The 20,098-nt window shown below is 48.0% G+C and overlaps 1 protein-coding gene across 4 annotated transcripts in view; it reads right to left on the bottom strand.

The window, feature by feature from the left end:
* Positions 1-319: 319 nt before the first annotated feature.
* mrpl3 (mitochondrial ribosomal protein L3) overlaps positions 320-20,098 on the bottom strand; it is a 97,049-nt gene continuing 77,270 nt past the window's right edge. The window contains exons 9-11 of one of the 4 annotated variants that reach the window (XR_011593195.1): positions 19,562-19,639; positions 1,190-1,395; positions 322-1,107 (exon numbers count right to left, since the gene is read on the bottom strand). Coding sequence is in view for 3 of the 4 variants with exons in the window: in XM_070879778.1 (XP_070735879.1) it covers positions 1,246-1,395; positions 19,562-19,639 (228 nt within the window). In the remaining variant the exon portion in view is untranslated. Of the gene's footprint in view, positions 1,396-4,837; positions 4,939-19,561; positions 19,640-20,098 lie in introns of those variants that run through there. The other 3 variants (XM_070879778.1, XM_070879777.1, XM_070879779.1) reach the window with 3 other exon arrangements.

The following is a 20,098-nucleotide window of genomic DNA, read 5'->3' as shown; positions in this document are numbered from 1 at the left end:
AAGGCATCTTCCACCCCCTTCAATTGGCGTTCAGGACTGGAACATCAGGTCCTCCACCAAAACATCTGTAAACTCTTGTAGAAGCAAGTCATCCTCGTTCGAGGGACCGCTTATGATGATGGCAACGATGAATTGTCGCAGCTTTGCACATTCTACAGTGCACCTGAAGTCAATTGTAGTTTCTGTACTGTGAAATCAGATAACTCAGCAAGGACCAGGGAACCAGAGATTTCCCTGACTTCTGAGTTACTTCTGCACTGAATGGTATATACCAAATCACCATTATACTGCAATTTAAAAAAATATTTCCAACTACTCAAGACCAAAATACATTGAAAGTTATTATTTTCTCAAAATATTTTATTGTGTGTATATTTTCTGACAATGTTCCCAATCCCACACGTCTCCTTCCCCCGCTATAAGATAATGAGGTGGCTACAAGGTGGATGCAGAGAGGATATTTTCACTCATAGGCAAAACTAAAACTAGGGGACAGAGTCTCAGAATAAGGGGCCGCCCATTTAAAACTGAGATGAGGAGGAATTTCTTCTCTCAGAGGGTTGCAGATCTGTGGAATTCTCTGTCCCAGAGAGCTGTGGAGGCTGGGTCATTGAATATATTTAAGGCGGAGATAGATTTTTGAGCAATAAGGGAGTCGAGGGTTATGGGGAGCGGGCGGGGAAGTGGAGCTGAGTCCATGATCAGATCAGCCATGATCTTATTGAATGGCGGAGCAGGCTCGAGGGGCCGAATGGCCGACTCCTGCTCCTATCTCTTATGTTCTTATGTTATGTTCTTATGTCTATTTTAAAAGGAATATTCTCCTTCCACCATGTTATTTAATGAACTTGGAATAAAGTTGCAAATTCTGCAGTTACACAACAGGGTTACAATGAATAAAACATTCATAGTTTTGGCAGCATTATTTGTTTTTTCTTTTCCCGAGTTCCTCCCCGTAGCCTTCTGCAAGAGATTCACGATGCTTAAAACCGGGGGACATTGAAATCAGACCGGTCCACGCTCAAAGCTTGTGCTACAAATAGGCTCGACATAATGTTGAGTTTCTTTTTTTAAATCAGCCGTTGCGTGTTTTCAATCCATCGTAGCTCTTCCCTCCGGTGAATGGGTTGTACCTTTACTTGACTTCTCGCTCCGGGGACAATACTCGGACACACTGGACGGAACGAGCGTGAGACGGGGTTGTGCGAGGGGCTGTGCATGAGAATACCGAGAGGCCGTCACACGTCAGGAGGCCACGAGCGAGGGCTCAGTGAACTGGAACATCTCATCGTCAAACAGGTCGTCAGGCAGCTCCTCATTCCCATCGGCAAAGTACGTTGGAAATGGCGGGTTTTTATTGTCTTCCTGATGAGTGGGTAAGGAGGTGTCGCTGACCTGGTACAGAAAGAAATCACAACCATTGGAAAAAAACCTCAATCAGCCAACATGACTTCACGTGTTAAGCCACCTATAGCACCATTCCCAAACCGACAACAGAACCAATTCCTGGGGAAAATTTCTAACATGTTCTTTTGGGGCTGCTAACAAAGGGCCGTGCGGCTCTTTATCGATTGGCGCGGACACGATGGGCCGAAATGGCCTCCTTCTGCGCTGTAAATTTCTATGTTTCTTATTCGTTCCCGGGATGTGGGTTTCGCCAGCAAGGGCCCAGCATTTATTGGCCGCCCCTAATTGCCCTCGATTAGGCGGTGAGCCGCCGCCTTGAACCGCTGCAGTCCCGTGTGTGAACATCGGAGTGGCTCGCTGAGCCATTTCAGAGTCCACAATACTGCTGTGGGCCTGGAGTGACATATCGGCCAGACCGGGTAAGGGTGGCAGATTTCCTTCCCTAAAAACGCTGGTGAACCAGATGGGCTTTTACGACAATCCAGTAGTTTCATGGGGCTCAATTTCCCCCCTCCCCGGTTATTTGGTGCGCGCAGTTTTTTTGGCCTAAATTAAAATATCCACGTCTCCACAAAGATTGCGTGCCAGTGTAACTCAGTTAGTTGCGATTTTTTTAGGTTAGTTTTTTTTAAAAACCTCATTGGGGGGCATGACCTGCCACTCGCGCCAATTCTGGCCATTTAAGCAAGTTTGGCCAGCTCCCATTTACTCCAATTTTGGCATAAACACTTTAATAATTTAATGCTGGTAAGTTGTTGCAATGTGCAAGGTGGGAGTATACAGTCGACACCTCAAATCGCTGGAGAAATACCACCAACGATGTCTCCGCAAGATCCTACAAATCCCCTGGGAGGACAGACGCACCAACATTAGCGTCCTCGACCAGGCCAACATCCCCAGCATCGAAGCACTGACCACACTCGACCAGCTCCGCTGGGCAGGGCCACATTGTTCACATGCCCGACACGAGATTCCCAAAGCAAGTGCTCTACTCGGAACTCTTTCACAGCAAAAGAGCCCCAGGTGGACAGAGGAAACGTTTCAAGGACACCCTCAAAGCCTCCCTGATAAAGTGCAACATCCCCACTGACACCTGGGAGTCCCTGGCCAAAGACCGCCCTAAGTGGAGGAAGTGCATCCGGGAGGGCGCTGAGCACCTTGAGTCTCATCGCCGAGAGCATGCAGAAACCAAGCGCAGGCAGCGGAAGGAGCATGCGGCAAACCTGTCCCACCCACCCCTTCCCTCAACCACTGTCTGTCCCACCTGTGACAGGGACTGTGGTTCTCGTATTGGACTGTTCAGTCACCTGAGAACTCACTTTGAGTGGAAGCAAGTCTTCCTCAATTTCAAGGGACTGCCTATGTATGTATGTGTACATTATCCCGGTAATGACAAGCACACAGTTGCACGCTTCAGATCATCAGACATATGGGCATGCTTAGGAAAACGAATGTTTTTGCTGGGAACAGCAAGAATCGAAGGTACTTCACATTATATCATGGCAACCTGCTTCGACTTTTATGACGAAAAACAAACATTGTGTGGAAACGAGCAAACAGGTGCACAGAGCATCTGGTGAATGACCACAATGCTGAGTCGTTGAGTATATTCAAGGCTGAGATCGATAGATTTTTGGACTCTCGGGGAATCGAGGGATATGGGGATCGGGTGGGAAAGTGGAGTTGAGGTCGAAGATCAGCCGTGATCTTATTGAATGGTGGAGCAGGCTCGAGGGGCCGAATGGCCAACTCCTGCTCCTGATTCTTATGTTATGACAACTCTGGCGAACGGACTCAGCAGTCCAAAACTGAATGTCAAAGTAGTGGTTATACCACTGTTTTTGGGGCGTTTTTCTACATTAAAAGCACTATATAAATGCAATTTGTTGCTTATTTCTTGTAAGAATATAAATTACAAAAAAGCCAGAGGTCAAATTTTTTTTTAAAAATGAGCAGCAAATTAATTTATAGTCCAATTAATCCTGCACCTGTGGCTCAGTGAGCAGCACCCTCGCCTCAGAGTCAGAAGTTTATGGGTTCAAGTCCTACTCCAGGGACTTGAGCACAAAAATCTAGGCTGACATTCCCAGTGCAGTGCTGAGGGAATGCTGCACTGTTGGAGGGGCAGTACTGAGGAAGCGCTGCACTGTCGGAGGGGCAGTACTGAGGGAGCGCTGCACTGTTGGAGGGGCAGTACTGAGGAAGCGCTGCACTGTCGGAGGGGCAGTACTGAGGGAGCGCTGCACTGTTGGAGGGGCAGTACTGAGGGAGCGCCGCACTGTCGGAGGGGCAGTACTGAGGGAGTGCTGCACTGTTGGAGGGGCAGTACTGAGGGAGCGCTGCACTGTTGGAGGGGCAGTACTGAGGGAGCGCCGCACTGTCGGAGGGGCAGTACTGAGGGAGTGCCGCACTGTTGGAGGGGCAGTTTAGAGGGAGTGCCGCACTGTCGGAGGGGCAGTGCTGAGGGAGCGCCGCACTGTCGGAGGGGCAGTGCTGAGGGAGCGCCGCACTGTCGGAGGGGCAGTGCTGAGGGAGCGCCGCACTGTCGGAGGGGCAGTGCTGAGGGAGCGCCGCACTGTCGGAGGGGCAGTGCTGAGGGAGCGCCGCACTGTCGGAGGGGCAGTGCTGAGGGAGCGCCGCACTGTCGGAGGGGCAGTGCTGAGGGAGCGCCGCACTGTCGGAGGGGCAGTGCTGAGGGAGCGCCGCACTGTCGGAGGGGCAGTGCTGAGTGAGCGCCGCACTGTCGGAGGGGCAGTGCTGAGGGAGCGCCGCACTGTCGGAGGGGCAGTGCTGAGGGAGCGCCGCACTGTCGGAGGGGCAGTGCTGAGGGAGCGCTGCACTGTCGGAGGTGCCGTCTTTTGGATGAGACATTAAACCGAGGCTCTGTCTTCTCTTTCAGGTGGATGTAAAAGATCCCATGGCACTATTTCGAAGAGCAGGGGCCAATATTTATTCTTCAATCAACATCACTAAAACAGATTATTTGGTCATTGTCACGTTGCTGTGTGTGGGAGCTTGCTGTGCGCAAGTTGCCTGCTGCATTTCCCACATTACAACAGTGACTACACTCCAAAAGTACTTCATTGGCTGTAAAGTGCTTTGTGATGCCTGGTGGTCGTGAAAGGCGCTATAGAAACGCAAGTCTTTCTGACTTTGCACCGGCTAACGAATGTACACATAACTGGATTCTGTTGTAGTCAGAAAGTTGCATATTTCCAAATCTGTTCACTATTGAGACGATGCACACTAATAACTTCAACAATTGCTTGCCTTCCCATTTTACACACAGAATCATTAATACACTAACCACCTTGCTTGCTTCAAAAAAAAACAGATGGCTCAAAAGTTATTTATTCTGTGGCAGTGAAAGATACCTGCATGGCTCAGCAAACAAATAATTCAAACAAATGATTTATATTCCACAGTTTTCATTTAACAGTTGCGACTGTGTGCAGCATTCTGCAATAAAACGAATAAATTCATCCCAAGACTTTAGGCACCAATCCATCCAGTAAGGCAGAGCAATCGAACCTCGAGAGACAGAGAGAGACAGAGAGTGAGAAAGAAAGAGAAAGAGAGAGAGAGAGAGAGAGACAGACAAAGAAAGAACTGTCTTGCATTTATATAGCACCTTTCATGATGACCGGACGTCTCAAAGCGCTTTACAGCCAATGAAGTATTCTTGGAGTGTAGTCACTGTTCAAGTCCCACTCCAGGGACTTGAGCACAAAAATCTAGGCCGACATTCCAGTGCAGTGCTGAGGGAGCGCCGCACTGTCGGAGGGGCAGTACTGAGGGAGCGCCGCACTGTCGGAAGGGCAGTGCTGAGGGAGTGCTGCACTGTCGGAGGGGCAGTGCTGAGGGAGCGCCGCACTGTCGGAGGGGCAGTACTGAGGGAGCGCCGCACTGTCGGAGGGGCAGTACTGAGGGAGCCCCACACTGTCAGAGGGGCAGTACTGAGGGAGCGCTGCACTGTCGGAGGTGCCGTCTTTCGGATGAGACGTTAAACCGAGGCCCTGTCTGCTCTCTCAGGTGGATGTAAAAGATCCCGCGGCACTATTTCGAAGAAGAGCAGGGGAGTTATCCCCGGTGTCCTGGGGCCAATATTTATCCCTCAATCAACATCACTAAAACAGATTATCTGGTCATTATCACATTGCTGTTTGTGGGAGCTTGCTGTGCGCAAATTGGCTGAGTGTCCCACACTGCAACAGTGACTACATTGCAAGAAGTACTTCATTGGCTGTAAAGCGCTTTGGGACGTCCGGTGGTCATGAAAGGCGCTATAGAAATGCAAGTCTTTCTTTCTCAGCACAAACTATTGATTCGATTTCTTTGCTCGTGAAACAAAATACACCAGGAACTCATGGCAGGTGCTGACCAGTCCATAACTGTATGTCCAACACAAAGTGTGGGGTAAAGACAATAACTGGGGGGGGGGGCGGGTAAAATTGAGCACATCAGACTTAGTGAGACTAATCATCATTTGGAATACTGCATGCAGTTTTGGTTTCCATATTTACTGAACAATATACTTGCTTTGGAGGCAGTTCACAGAAGGTTCACTCGGTTGATTCCGGGGATGAGGGGGTTGACTTATGAGGAAAGGTTGAGTAGGTTGGGCCTCTACTCATTGGAATTCAGAAGAATGAGAGGTGATCTTATTGAAACGTATAAGATTATGAGGGGGCTTGACAAGGTGGATGCAGAGAGGATGTTTCCACTGATGGGGGAGACTAGAACTAGGGGGCATGATCTTAGAATAAGGGGCCACCCATTTAAAACTGAGACGAGGAGGAATTTCTTGTCTCAGAGGGTTGTAAATCTGTGGAATTCACTACCTCAGAGAGCTGTGGAAACTGGATCATTGAATAAATTTAAGACAGTGATAGACAGTTTCTTAACCGATAAGGGAATAAGGGGTTATGGGGAGCGGGCAGGGAAGTGGAGCTGAGTCCATGATCAGATCAACCATGATCTTATTAAATGGCGGAGCAGGCTCGAGGGGCCGTATGGCCGGCTCCTGCTCCTATTATGTTCTTATCACCACACTTTCAATCAATCAACAGTTAATGTTCTCTGCATTACGTTTTTCACTCAGAAACCCACAAATAGTGACTTCTGGTCATGCAGATGGCATCTTTGAAAAGCATCTGTTCAATTTGGGAGAGACACTGGTGGTGAGGACAGGCGCACTAATTAACTACTGACTCACAAAAATCTAATTAATGATGCAAAAGGAACTTTCTGGATAAACGACGCTTTGAGTACAGAAAGTATCGTGTCATTTCTCCCAAGGTGCGACTAGATACCTCATCAGAAAAATGCAAAAGTTATTTAATTGGTCCTTTGGTCCCCAGAGTTCCAGACACACTACCAAAAATATGGCCCAGGTTGTCATTTTACTCCAAGCTCTGAGGTGAGTGGCTCATGCCCCAGTGTCCTCCATCATCCATCAGAACTGTGCCAATGTAGAACCCAGCTTGCAAAATGCCTTTCCTGCATTACTACAGTGGCTACACTTCAAAGAGTACTTCATTGGCTGTAAGGCGTTTTGGGATGTCCGGTGGACATAAAAAATGCTGTATAAATTCAAATCCTCTTTCCCTTTGCAATGTCTGGCAGTAGCTGACATGTACCATATTGTGTTGCAGTAGCATAATGTCTCACACAACTAGTGATCTTCGAAAGACAGAGCAAAATCAAAGAAAGAAAGCGAGAGAGCCAGCGAGTGAGAGAGAGAGAGCCAGAGAGTGCAAGAGACAGAGAAAGAGAGAGAGAAAGAGAGAGACAGAGAAAGAGAGAAAGAGAAAGAAAGAGAGAGAGAGAGAGAAAAAGAAAAAGAGAGAGAGAGAAAGAGAGAGAGAGAGAGAGAGAGAGAGAGAGAGAATAGCAGTCTCAGTACTGCAGGTGTGATCTAACCTGGGCTTTGCACAAAGGAAGAACACAGGTTCACACTGCAATTCTGCACACACTGAGCTATTGATCTCGCTGGCCCACTGATGGGAAATGCAGAGCAGAACAGAACAGTTCAATCAGAGGTCTGGTCACCCTGGACCATATCCCACAGCACTTCCCAACAGATGCCTTCAGAGTAGCATTGACAGGGATTGAGAGCGAGCTCGTCAGTTTTTACAGATGGGAGATGAAGGATAGCAAGATCACAAGGCGGCAAAGAGAGAGAAAATCCTGATGTTTAATGATCTGAAGGCCAAGATCATACAAGGAGCAACTCAAATTGGTCAGATATTCCACAATTCCCCGGTAAGGTACAGGTGAATTATATTACTAATATTCAATGATGATTTTAGCTTCCACATCAGCCTTGTTCGTCTGGTGTGGCAGAAAGAAAGGTAGAAAGAAAAAGACTTGACCTTATATAGCACCTTTTATGACCACCGGACGTCTCAAAGCGCTTTACAGCCAATGAAGTACTTGCTGTCACTGTTATAATGTAGGAGTGCGACTACCCTTGACATCAAGGCAGCATTTGATCGAGTGTGGCATCAAAGAGCCCGAGCAAAACTGAAGTCAATGTGAATCGGGAAAAACTCTCCACTGGATGGAGTCATACCCAGCACAAAGGAAGATGGTTGTGGTTGGAGGCCAATCATCACAGCCCCAGGATATCGCTGCAGGAGTTCCTCGGGGCAGTGTCCTAGGTCCAACCATCTTCAGCTGCTTCATCAATGACCTTCCCGTCATCATAAGGTCAGAAGTGGGGATGTTCACTGATGACTGCACAGTGTTCAGTGTCATTCGCAATTCCTCAGATAATGAAGCAGTCCGTGCCCACATGCAGCAAGACCTGGACAACATTCAGGCTTGGGCTGATAAGTGGCAAGTAACATTCGCACCACACAAGTGCCAGGCAATGACCATCTCCAACAAGCGAGAGTCTAACCACCGCCCCTTGACATTCAACGGCATTACCATCACCGAATCCCCCAACATCAACATCCTGGGGGGTCACCATTGACCAGAAACTTCACTGGACCAGCCACATAAATACTGTGGCCACAAGAGCGGGTCAGAGGCTGGGTATTGTGCAGTGAGTGTCTCATCTCCTGACTCCCCAAAGCCTTTCCACCATCTACAAGGCACAAGGCAGGAGTGTGATGGAATACTCTCCACTTGCCTGGATGAGTTGCAGCTCCAACAACACTCGAGAAGCTCGACACCATCCAGGACAAAGCAGCCCACTTGATTGACACACTACCCACCACCTTCAACACTCACTCCCTCCACCACCGGCGCACCGTGGCTGCAGTGTGCACCATCTACAAGATGCACTGCAGCAACTCGCCAAGGCTTCTTCAGCAGCACCTCCCAAACCCGTGACCAGCCCAACCAGCTGCAGACAAAGATAGAGGGGTGCGAAATCGCGAGGTGACGTCAGAGTGCGGGGAAGAGCAGCGGCAGTCCGGGCTCAGCGGCCTACAAAGGCCCAGCAGCAGTCCGGGCTCAGCGGCCGACAAAGGCCCAGCGGCAGTCCGGGATCAGCGGCCTACAAAGGCCCAGCGGCAGTCCGGGCTCAGCGGCCTACAAAGGCCCAGCGGCAGTCCAGGGTCAGCGGCCTACAAAGGCCCAGCGGCAGTCCGGGGTCTGGGGCCTACAAAGGCCCAGCGGCAGTCCGGGGTCTGGGGCCTACAAAGGCCCAGCGGCAGTCCGGGGTCTGGGGCCTACAAAGGCCCAGCGGCAGTCGGTGAGTGAGCAGTGCGGGGAGGAGGGACAAGAAATCAAAAAGTGACGTCACAGCCAAGCTGGTAAGTTGTTGGCTGATCGGCTGGTGAGTATATCTCTTTGATTTTGTGTTCTAATAGATAAAGAGGATAAATTACTAAATAGCTGTTTAGTGCGTGTAGTAGGAGTCAGTATTTTTGCTGGGTAATTTAAGGGTAACTAGTGGGATGGCAGGGCAGCTCGTTCAAACGGAATGCAACACCTGTGCCATGTGAGAATTCCTGGATGCTTCCCGCAACAGGGATGACCACATGTGCAGGAAGTGTCTCCAGCTCCTCCAACTCGAGCGACGAGTCTCGGAGATTGAGCGAGGACTGGAGGCACTGAGGAGCATCCGAGAGAACGAGAGGTACGTGGATAGCTCGTTTCAGGCGTTGGTCACCCCACAGATTAAAAGGGTACAGGAGGATAGGGAATGGGTGACCGTCACACACAAGAGTATGGCGAGGCAGGTAGTGCAGGAGTCCCCTGAGGCTATCCCGCTCTCCAACCGGTACTCTATTCTGACTACTGGCGAGGGCGGTGATGCCTCTGGGGAGTGCAGCCAGGGTCAAGTCCACAGCACCATGGGGTGGCTCAGCTGCACAGTGGGGGGAGGAAGACGGGAAGGGCTATAGTGATAGGAGATTCAATAGTTAGGGGAGCAGATAGGCGCTTCTGCGGCAGCAAAAGTGACATCAGGATGGTGTGTTGCCTCCCTGGTGCAAGGGTCAATGATGTCACTGAGCGACTGCAGGGCATTCTGGGGAGGGAAGGGGAACAGCCAGTGGTTGTGGTCCACATTGGTACCAACGACATCGGTAGAAAGAGGGGTGAGGTCCTGAAAGCTGAGTTTAGGGAGCTAGGAGTAAGATTGAAAGCCAGGACCTCAAAGGTGGTAATCTCGGGATTACTGCCAGTGCCACGTACTAGTGAGGGTAGAAATAGGAAGGCTAGTCAGATAAATACGTGACTGGGGCATTGGTGTAGGAGGGAGGGCTTTAGTTTCCTGAACAATTGGGACCGCTTCTGGGGTAGGTGGGATCTGTACAAGTCGGACAGGTTACACCTCAACAGAGACGGGGCCAATGTTCTCGCGGGTGGTTTTGATAGTGCAGTTGAGAGGGCTTTAAACTAGCTTGGCAGGGGGATGGGGACCCAGGAGAGGGCTCTGAGCTAGTTAGAGTGGGTGAGAGCTCAGATGAACAGAACCCCAAGAAAGGATGCAAAAGGCAGGAGGCAACAGAGCAGAGTAGCACTGGGCTAAGTGTAAACCACAAGGTGATAGGAAGGGACAATATGTATGAATATAAAGGGGCTGCAGGAGGGGTCAAAATTAAAAATCATGGTTTAAAAACTAGTATTAAAACACTTTACCTAAACGCACGCAACATTCGAAACAAAGTAAATGAGTTGACGGCACAAATCATTACAAATGGGTATGATTTGGTGGCCATTACAGAAACGTGGTTGCAGGGTGGCCAAGACTGGGAATTAAACATACAGGGGTATCTGACAATTTGGAAAGATAGACAAGGGAAAGGAGGTGGGGTAGCTCTGTTAATAAAGGATGATATCAGGGCAGTTGTGAGAGATGATATTGGCTCTAATGAACAAAATGTTGAATCATTGTGGGTGGAGATTAGAGATAGTAAGGGGGAAAAGTCACTGGTGGGCGTAGTTTATAGGCCCTCAAATAATAACTTCATGGTAGGGCAGACAATAATCAAGGGAATAATGGAGTCATGTGAAAAAAGAACGGCAGTAATCATGGGGGATTTTAACCTACATATCGATTGGTCAAATCAAATCGCACGGGGTAGCCTTGATGAGGAATTCATAGAATGCATACGGGATTGTTTCTGAGAACAGTATGTTACAGAACCTACAAGGGAGCAAGCTATCTTAGATCTGGTCCTGTGTAATGAGACGGGAATAATAAACGATCTCCTAGTAAAAGATCCTCTCGGAATGAGTGATCACTCATTGCTTGATGGTTGAATTTGTAATACAGATTGAGGGTGAGGAAGTAGTGTCTCAAACGAGCGTACTATGCTTAAACAAAGGGGACTACAGTGGGATGAGGGCAGAGTTGGCTAAAGTAGACTGGGAACACAGACTAAACAGAGGACTTTTAAGGAGCTCTTTCATAGTGCTCAACAAAAATATATTCCAGTGAAAAAGAAGGGTGGTAAGAGAAGGGATAACCAGCCGTGGATAACCAAGGAAATAAAGGAAAGTATCAAATTAAAAACCAATGCATATAAGATGGCCAAGGTTAGTGAGAAACTAGACGATTGGGAAAATTTTAAACGACAGCAAAGAATGAATAAGAAAGCAATTAAGAAAGGAAAGATAGATTACGAAAGTAAACTTGCGCAAAACATAAAAACAGATAGTAAAAGCTTTTACCGATATATAAAACGGAAAAGAGTGACTAAAGTAAATGTTGGTCCCTTAGAAGATGAGAAGGGGGATTTAATAATGGGAAATGTGGAAATGGCCGAGTGTGTAAACAATTATTTTGCTTCGGTCTTCACAGTGGAAGACACAAAAACCATGCCAAAAATTGCTGGTCACAGGAATGTGGGAAGGGAGGACCTTGACACAATCACTATCACTCGGGGGGTAGTGCTGGACAGGCTAATGGGACTGAAGGTAGACAAGTCCCCTGGTCCTGATGAAATGTATCCCAGGGTATTAAAAGCAATGGCGGAAGTTATAGCAGATGCATTCATTATAATCTACCAAAATTCTCTGGACTCTGGGGAGGTACAGCGGATTGGAAAGCAGCTAATATAACGCCTCTGTTTAAAAAAGGGGGCAGACAAAAGACAGGTAACTATAGGCTGGTTAGTTTAACATCTGTAGTGAGGAAAATGCTTGGAGCTAACATTAAGGAAGAAATAGCGGGACATCTAGATAGGAATAGTGCAATCAAGCAGACGCAACATGGATTCATGAAGGGGAAATCATGTTTAACTAATTTACTGGAATTCTTTGAGGATATAACGAGCATGGTGGATAGAGGTGTCCCGATGGATGTGGTGTATTTAGATTTCCAAAAGGCATTCGATAAGGTGCCACACAAAAGGTTACTGCAGAAGATAAAGGTACGCGGAGTCAGAGGAAATGTATTAACATGGATCGTGAATTGGTTGGCTAACAGAAAGCAGAGAGTCGGGATAAATGGGTCCTTTTCGGGTTGGAAATCGGTGGTTAGTGGTGTGCCACAGGGATCGGTGCTGGGACCACAACTGTTTACAATATACATAGATGACCTGGAAGAGGGGACATAGTGTAGTGTAACAAAATTTGCAGATGACACAAAGATTAGTGGGAAACGGGTTGTGTAGAGGATACAGAGAGGCTGCAAAGAGATTTAGATTGGTTAAGCGAATGGGCTGAGGTTTGGCAGATGGAATACAATGTCGGAAAATGTGAGGTCATCCACCTCGGGAAAAAAAACAGTAAAAGGGAATATTATTTGAATGAGGAGAAATTACAACATGCTGCGGTGCAGAGGGACCTGGGGGTCCTTGTGCATGAATCCCAAAAAGTTAGTTTGCAGGTGCAGCAGGTAATCAGGAAGGCGAATGGAATGTTGGCCTTCATTGCGAGAGGGATGGAGTACAAAAGCAGGGAGGTCCTGCTGCAACTGTACAGGGTATTGGTGAGGCTGCACCTGGAGTACTGCGTGCAGTTTTGGTCACCTTACTTAAGGAAGAATATACTAGCTTTGGAGAGGGTACAGAGACGATTCACTAGGCTGATTCCGGAGATGATGGGGTTGCCTTATGATGATAGATTGAGTAGACTGGGTCTTTACTCGTTGGAGTTCAGAAGGATGAGGGGTGATCTTATAGAAACATTTAAAATAATGAAAGGGATAGACAAGATAAAGGCAGAGAGGTTGTTTCCACTGGTCCGGGAGACTAGAACTAGGAGGCACAGCCTCAAAATACAGGGGAGCCAATTTAAAACCGAGTTGAGAAGGAATTTCTTCTCGCAGAGGGTTGTGAATCTGTGGAATTCTCTGCCCAAGGAAGCAGTTGAGGCTAGCTCATTGAATGTATTCAAATCACAGATAGATAGATTTTTAACCAATAAGGGAATTAAGGGTTATGGGGAGCGGGCAGGTAAGTGGAGCTGAGTCCACGGCCAGATCAGCCATGATCTTGTTGAGTGGCGGAGCAGGCTCGAGGGGCTAGATGGCCTACTCCTGTTCCTAATTCTTATGTTCTTATGACCTCTAATGCCTAGAAGGTCATAAGAACATAAGAACACGGACTGCAGCGGTTCAAGAAGGCGGCTCACCACCACCTTCTCAAGGGGCAATTAGGGATGGGCAATAAATGCCGGCCTTGCCAGCGATGCCCACATCTCAAGAACGAATTAACAAAAAAGTTGCAGTCCGTGTGGTGAAGGTGCTCCCACAGTGCTGTTCGGGAGGGAGTTCCAGGATTGTGACCCAGCGACGATGAAGGAACGACCGATATATTTCTAAGTCAGGATGGTGTGTGACTGGGAGGGGAACGTGGAGGTGGTGGTGTTCCCATGTACCTGCTGCCCTTGTCCTTCTAGGCGGTAGAGGTCGTGGGTTTGGGAAGTGCTGCCGAAGAAGCCTTGGCGAGTTGCTGCAGTGCATCTTGTAGATGGTGCACACTGCAGCCACGGTGCGCCGGTGGTGGAGGGAGTGAGTGTTGAAGGTGTCATGGTACATCAGTCACTGAAAGTTGGCATGCAGCTACAGCAGGCGGTGAAGAAGGCAAATGGTATGTTGGCCTTCATAGCTGGGGGATTTGAGTATAGGAGCAGGGAGGTCTTACTGCAGTTGTACAGGGCCTTGGTGAGGAGTCATCTGGAATATTGTGTTCAGTTTTGGTCTCCTAATCTGAGGAAGGACGTTCTTGCTATTGAAGGAGTGCAGCGAAGGTTCACCAGACTGATTTCCGCGATGGCTGAACTGACGTATGAGGTGAGACTAGATCAACTGGGCTTGTATTCACTGGAGTTTAGAAGGATGAGAGGGGATCACATAGAAACATATAAAATGCTGACGGGACTGGACAGGTCAGATGCGGGAAAAATGTTCCCGATTTTGGGGAAGTCCAGAACCAGGGGACATAGTCTGAGGATAAGGGGTAAGCCATTTTGGACTGAGATGAGGAGAAACTTCTTCACTCAGAGAGTTGTTAACCTGTGGAATTCTCTACTGCAGAGAGCTGTTGATGCCAGTTCATTGGATATATTCAAGAAGGAGTTTGATATGGCCCTAATGACTAAAGGGATCAAGGGGTATGGAGAAAGCAGGAAAGGGGTACTGAGGGAATGATCAGCCATGATCTTCTTGAATGGTGGTGCAGGCTCGAAGGGCCTACTCCTGCTCCTATTTTCTATGTAAGTCAAGTCCACAGTATTGAATACAGTTAAGCAGTATGTGTAGTAATGTAATAATCTGACTAACCATGCTTATTTGAGGGATATGATACTGATGAACACAGGTGTTTGCGGTTGCATGGACAGCACAGATCAGCAGAATTTTATGATTTTTTTTATTCCCTTTGAACGGGGACGTGCTCTTAAAACAACGATCTTTGGCAACCAGCTTTTATTTCCTAAAAGAACCAGCTGTCACGATCAAGCAGATTCTACATCAATTCCTGCTTGTGATTCCAAATTCTTCAAACTGCCTTGGGAGCAGAAGTATGAAAACAAAGATGTTCACAGAGTCATTGAAGATGTATCTAGCACAACTGCAATATGGAATATGAAAGTGCACAACAAGCTGACTATTGCAGCAATAACTAGGAACAAATCTGTCAGAGCAACGGTCTGGAGATTCCGGATTGAAGCAAAGTTACGTTTGATAGAATTCCAGGATGGATACCTTAGATTAAGCAAAGCCAGGCTCACTGCACTTGGCTTGTTATATGAGCTTCTGGGCAGAAGCTCAGGTGCAGTCTCCTTAAACTTTTGACTTATGACTGGAAATAAATGGCAAAGTGCTGTGTTTTTTTATATTTCCCAAACCAAGTAAAACTTTAAACATGCAGTCGACGGTAAACATGAGAATTCGGAGCAGGAGTTGGTCATTCGGCCCCTCGAGCCCGCTCAGCCATTCAATTGCATCGTGGCTGATCTTCTACCTCCAGTTTCCCGCCCGATCTCCATATTCCTGAATCCCCATATCCCTTGATTCCCTTAATATCCAAAAATCTATCAATCTGTCTCAACGACTCAGCATCCACAGCCCTCTGGGGCAGAGAATTCCAAAGATTCACCACCCTCTGAGTGAAGAAATTCCTCCTCATGTCAGTCCTAAATGGCCGACCCCTTATCCTGAGACTGTGACCCCTGGTTCTAGACTCCCCAGCCCGGGGGGAAACATCCTCTCAGCATCTACCCTGTCAATCCCCCTCAGAATCTTGTATGTTTCAATGAGATCACCTCTCATTCTTCTAAACTCCAGAGAGTATAGGTCTAGTCTACTCAATCTCTCCTCATAGGACAATCCCTCCATCCCAGGAATCAGTCTGGTGAACCTGCGTTGCACACTCTCTATGGCAAATATATCCTTCCTTAGGTAAGGAGACCAGAACTGTGCACAATACTCCAGGTGTGGTCTCACCAGGGCCCTATACTCTTATATTCAAATCCTCTTGCATTGAAGGCCAACATACCATTTGCCTTCCTAACTGCTGCGTGTTAACTTTCAGTGACTCGTGTACAAGGACACCCAGCTCCCTCTGAGCACCAGCATTTCCCAATCTCTCACCATTTAAAAAAATACTCTGTTTTTCTATTTTTCCTACCAAAGTGGCTAGGTTCACATTTCCCCACATTACATTCCATTTGCCAAGGGTTTTGGGATGGGGAAAGACGGAGAAACCATGTATTTATCGGAGGTATTATGCCCCAATAACACATGCTCATCAATGTTCCCGTTAATTTTTGGGGTGTGCGTAGCCCCTTTAAAGGGCTGCGGGGTTTTTCCTATGTAACGGTGGGTAGCGGCCCCCCAGCTTACAGGGATTTAAAAGCAAGAATGCAGTTTCCCCCTTTTCAGTAACAGAGCCAGGACCTTATATAATTGCAGTAAAACATCTTTACTCATACTCAAAACACAAGCACTGCATCCGGTGATAAAACGCTCCCGAGTTACTATTTTTCCATCCTACGTCACAAAGCCGAACACACTCCTCTCCTATATTCAAACGGGCAGCGAGAAGATATGCATTTGGAGACTGCAACTTTAAACATCACATTTAATTATTCAACGGTACACTGGATGTTATAATTTATTTTTTAATTAAACACTGCGGCTATATCAATTTGTTCAGGAGGCATTGCTTAAAAGGCAAACTTCCACATTTTATTAAGTTAACAAGGCATGATGGAATCCAGCAGAAAGGGCCTGTGGCATTTTTCATTTAAGTATTCACTGAAGTGGTACCACAAAGGGGAGCACTGGTTTACCAAATACATCCACCAGAATTAATCCCAATTATTATTTTTAATCTGCAAATTAACCAGACATTAAATAATTTTTTTCTAATGTGAGAGATTATGGCAAGGGCCATGGTTTATAGTTCCAGATACCGAGGTTGAAAGACAGACTTGCATTCATATCGTGACCACCAGACGACCCAAAGCGTTTTACGCCAAGTAAGTACTTTTTGAAGTGTAGTCACTGTTGTAATAATGTCACTATTTCTCATCTACATGTTGCCCCTTGGCGACATCATCCGGAAACACAGCGTCAGTTCCCACATGTACGCTGATAACACCCAGCTCTACCTCACCCCCACTTCTCTCGACCTCTCCTCGGTCTCTAAATTGTCAGACTGCTTGTCCCACATCCAGTTCTGGATGAGCAGAAATTTTCTCCAATTGAATTTTGGGAAGACCGAAGCCATTGTTTTCGGTCCCCGCCACAAACTCCGTTCCCCAGCCACTGACTCCATCCCTCTCCCCAACTCCTGTCTGATGCTGAACCAGACTGTTCACCACCTTGGTGTCATATTTGACCCTGAAATGAGCTTTCGACCACAAATCCGCCGCATAACTAAAATCACCTATTTCCACCTCCGTAACATCGCCCGTCTCCGCCCCTGCCTCGGCTCTTCTGCTGCTGAAGCCCTCATCAATGCCTTTCTTACCTCCTGACTTGACTACCCCAACGCACTCCTGGCTGGCCTCCTCTTTGACCAAGCTTTTGGTCTTCTGCCCAAATTTCTCCTTTTGTTGCTCGGTGTTAAACTTTGTGTTATCACGTGCTGTGAGGCGCCTTGGGAAGTTCACTATGTTAAAGGCGCTATATAAATGCAAGTTGTTGAATTGCTAGACAAAACTCGAATGCAGAGAGCGCAACTCGTTCATCAGCCAATTCAGTGCTACCTGTTGATGCTAATTTCCATATTATAACTGAGCTGGTTTCTGGTGCAATTTATTCAGACAGCCAAACAGGAGTGAAGTGCCATTGAGTATAGAAGAACACCTCAAGTCGCTGGAGATATATCACCAACAATATCTCCGCAAGATCCTACAAATCCCCTGGGAGGACAGACGCACCAACGTTAGCGTCCTCGACCAGGCCAACATCCCCAGCATTGAAGCACTGACCACACTCGATCAGCTCCGCTGGGCAGGGCCACATTGTCCGCTTGCCAGACACGAGACTCCCAAAGCAAGCGCTCTACTCGGAACTCCTTCACGGCAAATGAGCCAAAGGTGGGCAGAGGAAACGTTACACGGACACCCTCAAAGCCTCCCTGATAAAGTGCAACATCCCCACCGACACCTGGGAGTCCCTGGCCAAAGGCCGCCCGAGGTGGAGGAAGAGCATCTGGGAGGGTGCTGAGCTCTTGGGATCTCAACGCCGCGAGCCTGAAGAGGTCAAGCGCAGGCAGCGGAAGGAGCGTGCGGCAAACCTGCCCCACCCACCCCTTCCCTCAACCACTGTCTGTCCCACCTGTGACAGGGTCTGTGGCTCTCGTATTGGACTGTTCAGCCACCTGAGAACTCACTTTGGGAGAGGAAGCAAGTCTTCCTCGATTCCGAGGGACTGCCTGTGATGATGGCTGTTAAGTATAGACAAAAAAAATGACTGCAACACAAGAACTATGTCTCCTGCAGCTCGTCTCTTCTCTTCATCTAATCAACACAGATGGGATATTAACTGGAAACAAGACATGGTCAATCGCTATTTTATTGAGCCAGCAGCTGTGCCAGTACTACCGACCAGTTATATCTAGATCGATTTTGGTTTCAGTATGATTCTATTACCTTAAATGTTACAATCATCAAACAACATGTACCAGAATTCCAACACTTAAAAGGCTTGCATTTATATAGCACCTTTCACAACGACACAAAGCGCTTTACAGCCAATTAAATACTTTTGGAGTGTAGTCACTGTTGTAATGTGGGAAACGCGGCAGCCAATTTGCGCACAGCAAGCTCCCACACACAGCAATGTGATAATGACCAGATAATCGTATTTTTTAGTGATGTCAACTAAGGGATAAATGTTGGCCCCAGATCTCCGGGGATAACTCCCCTGCTCTTCTTCGTAATAGTGCCGTGGGATGCTTTTACATCCACCTGAGAGAGCAGACGGGGCCTCGGTTTAACGTCTACATACAAAAGGTGGCGCCTCAGACAGTGCAGCACTCCCTCAGTACTGCCCTTCCGACAGTGCGGCACTCCCTCAGTACTGCCCCTCCGACAGTGCGGCGCTCCCTCAGTACTGCCCCTCCGACAGTGCGGCGCTCCCTCAGTACTGCCCCTCCGACAGTGCGGCGCTCCCTCAGTACTGCCCCTCCGACAGTGCGGCGCTCCCTCAGTACTGCCCCTCCGACAGTGCGGCGCTCCCTCAGCACTGCCCCTCCGACAGTGCGGCACTCCCTCAGTACTGCCCCTCCGACAGTGCGGCGCTCCCTCAGCACTGCCCCTCCGACAGTGCGGCGCTCCCTCAGTACTGCCCCTCCGACAGTGCGGCGCTCCCTCAGCACTGCCCCTCCGACAGTGCGGCACTCCCTCAGCACTGCCCCTCCGACAGTGCGGCGCTCCCTCAATACTGCACTGGAGTGCCTAGATTTTTGTGCTCAAGTCTCTGGAGTGGGACTTGAACCCACAACGTTGTGACTCGGAGGTGAGGGTGCTGCCCACTGAGCCACGGCAGAGAACTATAGGGGTTGGAATTCCAGAGTTTAGGGCCGATGAAAAGGTGGATTCGAAAATTTAAAGAAATTTACCCTGTAAGGCTGTGAATAGTTAGTTAATTTGTTTGAGAGATGAATATGAGGAAATATTTATACTGAAAGCACTCCCCCCAAGTTATCAGACTCCTCTATTACAACCCATTAACTTTCTACAGCACTACTGTTAACTCATTAATGGAATACATTGTAGTTTATAATCCTCTTACCTTCACAAGACAGTTCTTGTGCCCCGGGACCGACCCATGAACATAGAGAATGTTCTCTTTTGTATTAATTCTCCAGACCTACAAATGCATAAATACACTGTTAATGAACGAGTATTTGCAGCAGATCTGGGAGAATCAGAAAGACAAGACAGAGAGCGTACGTACACCTGCCAAAAAAATAACACATTCCTCCCCTCCCCCTTTCCCTGCCCTTCCTTAAGAATCGGTCACATCTCGGACTTTTCCCAGTTCTGACGAAGGGTCACAGACCCGAAACGTGAACTCTGTTTCTCTCTCCACAGATGCTGCCCGACCCGCTGAGTATTTCAAGCATTCTCTGCTTTTATTTCAGATTCCAGCATCCGCAGTATTTTGCTTTTGTATATTCCGTCAAGATGTGCAAGGACCAATTTTCCAAGTTTGCACTGCCAACAGAGACCCACACCCGGCAGTTACATCGATCAAGAAATTGCAGGTGCGCTCTGCATGATTTTCCATTGTTTCCCTCTTGCTACGCAACCCCCTCCTCCTTTAAGG

Source organism: Pristiophorus japonicus, chromosome 5, assembly GCF_044704955.1.
Source record: "Pristiophorus japonicus isolate sPriJap1 chromosome 5, sPriJap1.hap1, whole genome shotgun sequence".
In the NCBI taxonomy this organism is placed as follows: Eukaryota; Metazoa; Chordata; class Chondrichthyes; family Pristiophoridae; genus Pristiophorus; species Pristiophorus japonicus.
Note: the sequence above shows the minus strand (reverse complement) of the source record. Positions and strands in the feature narration are given on the sequence as shown.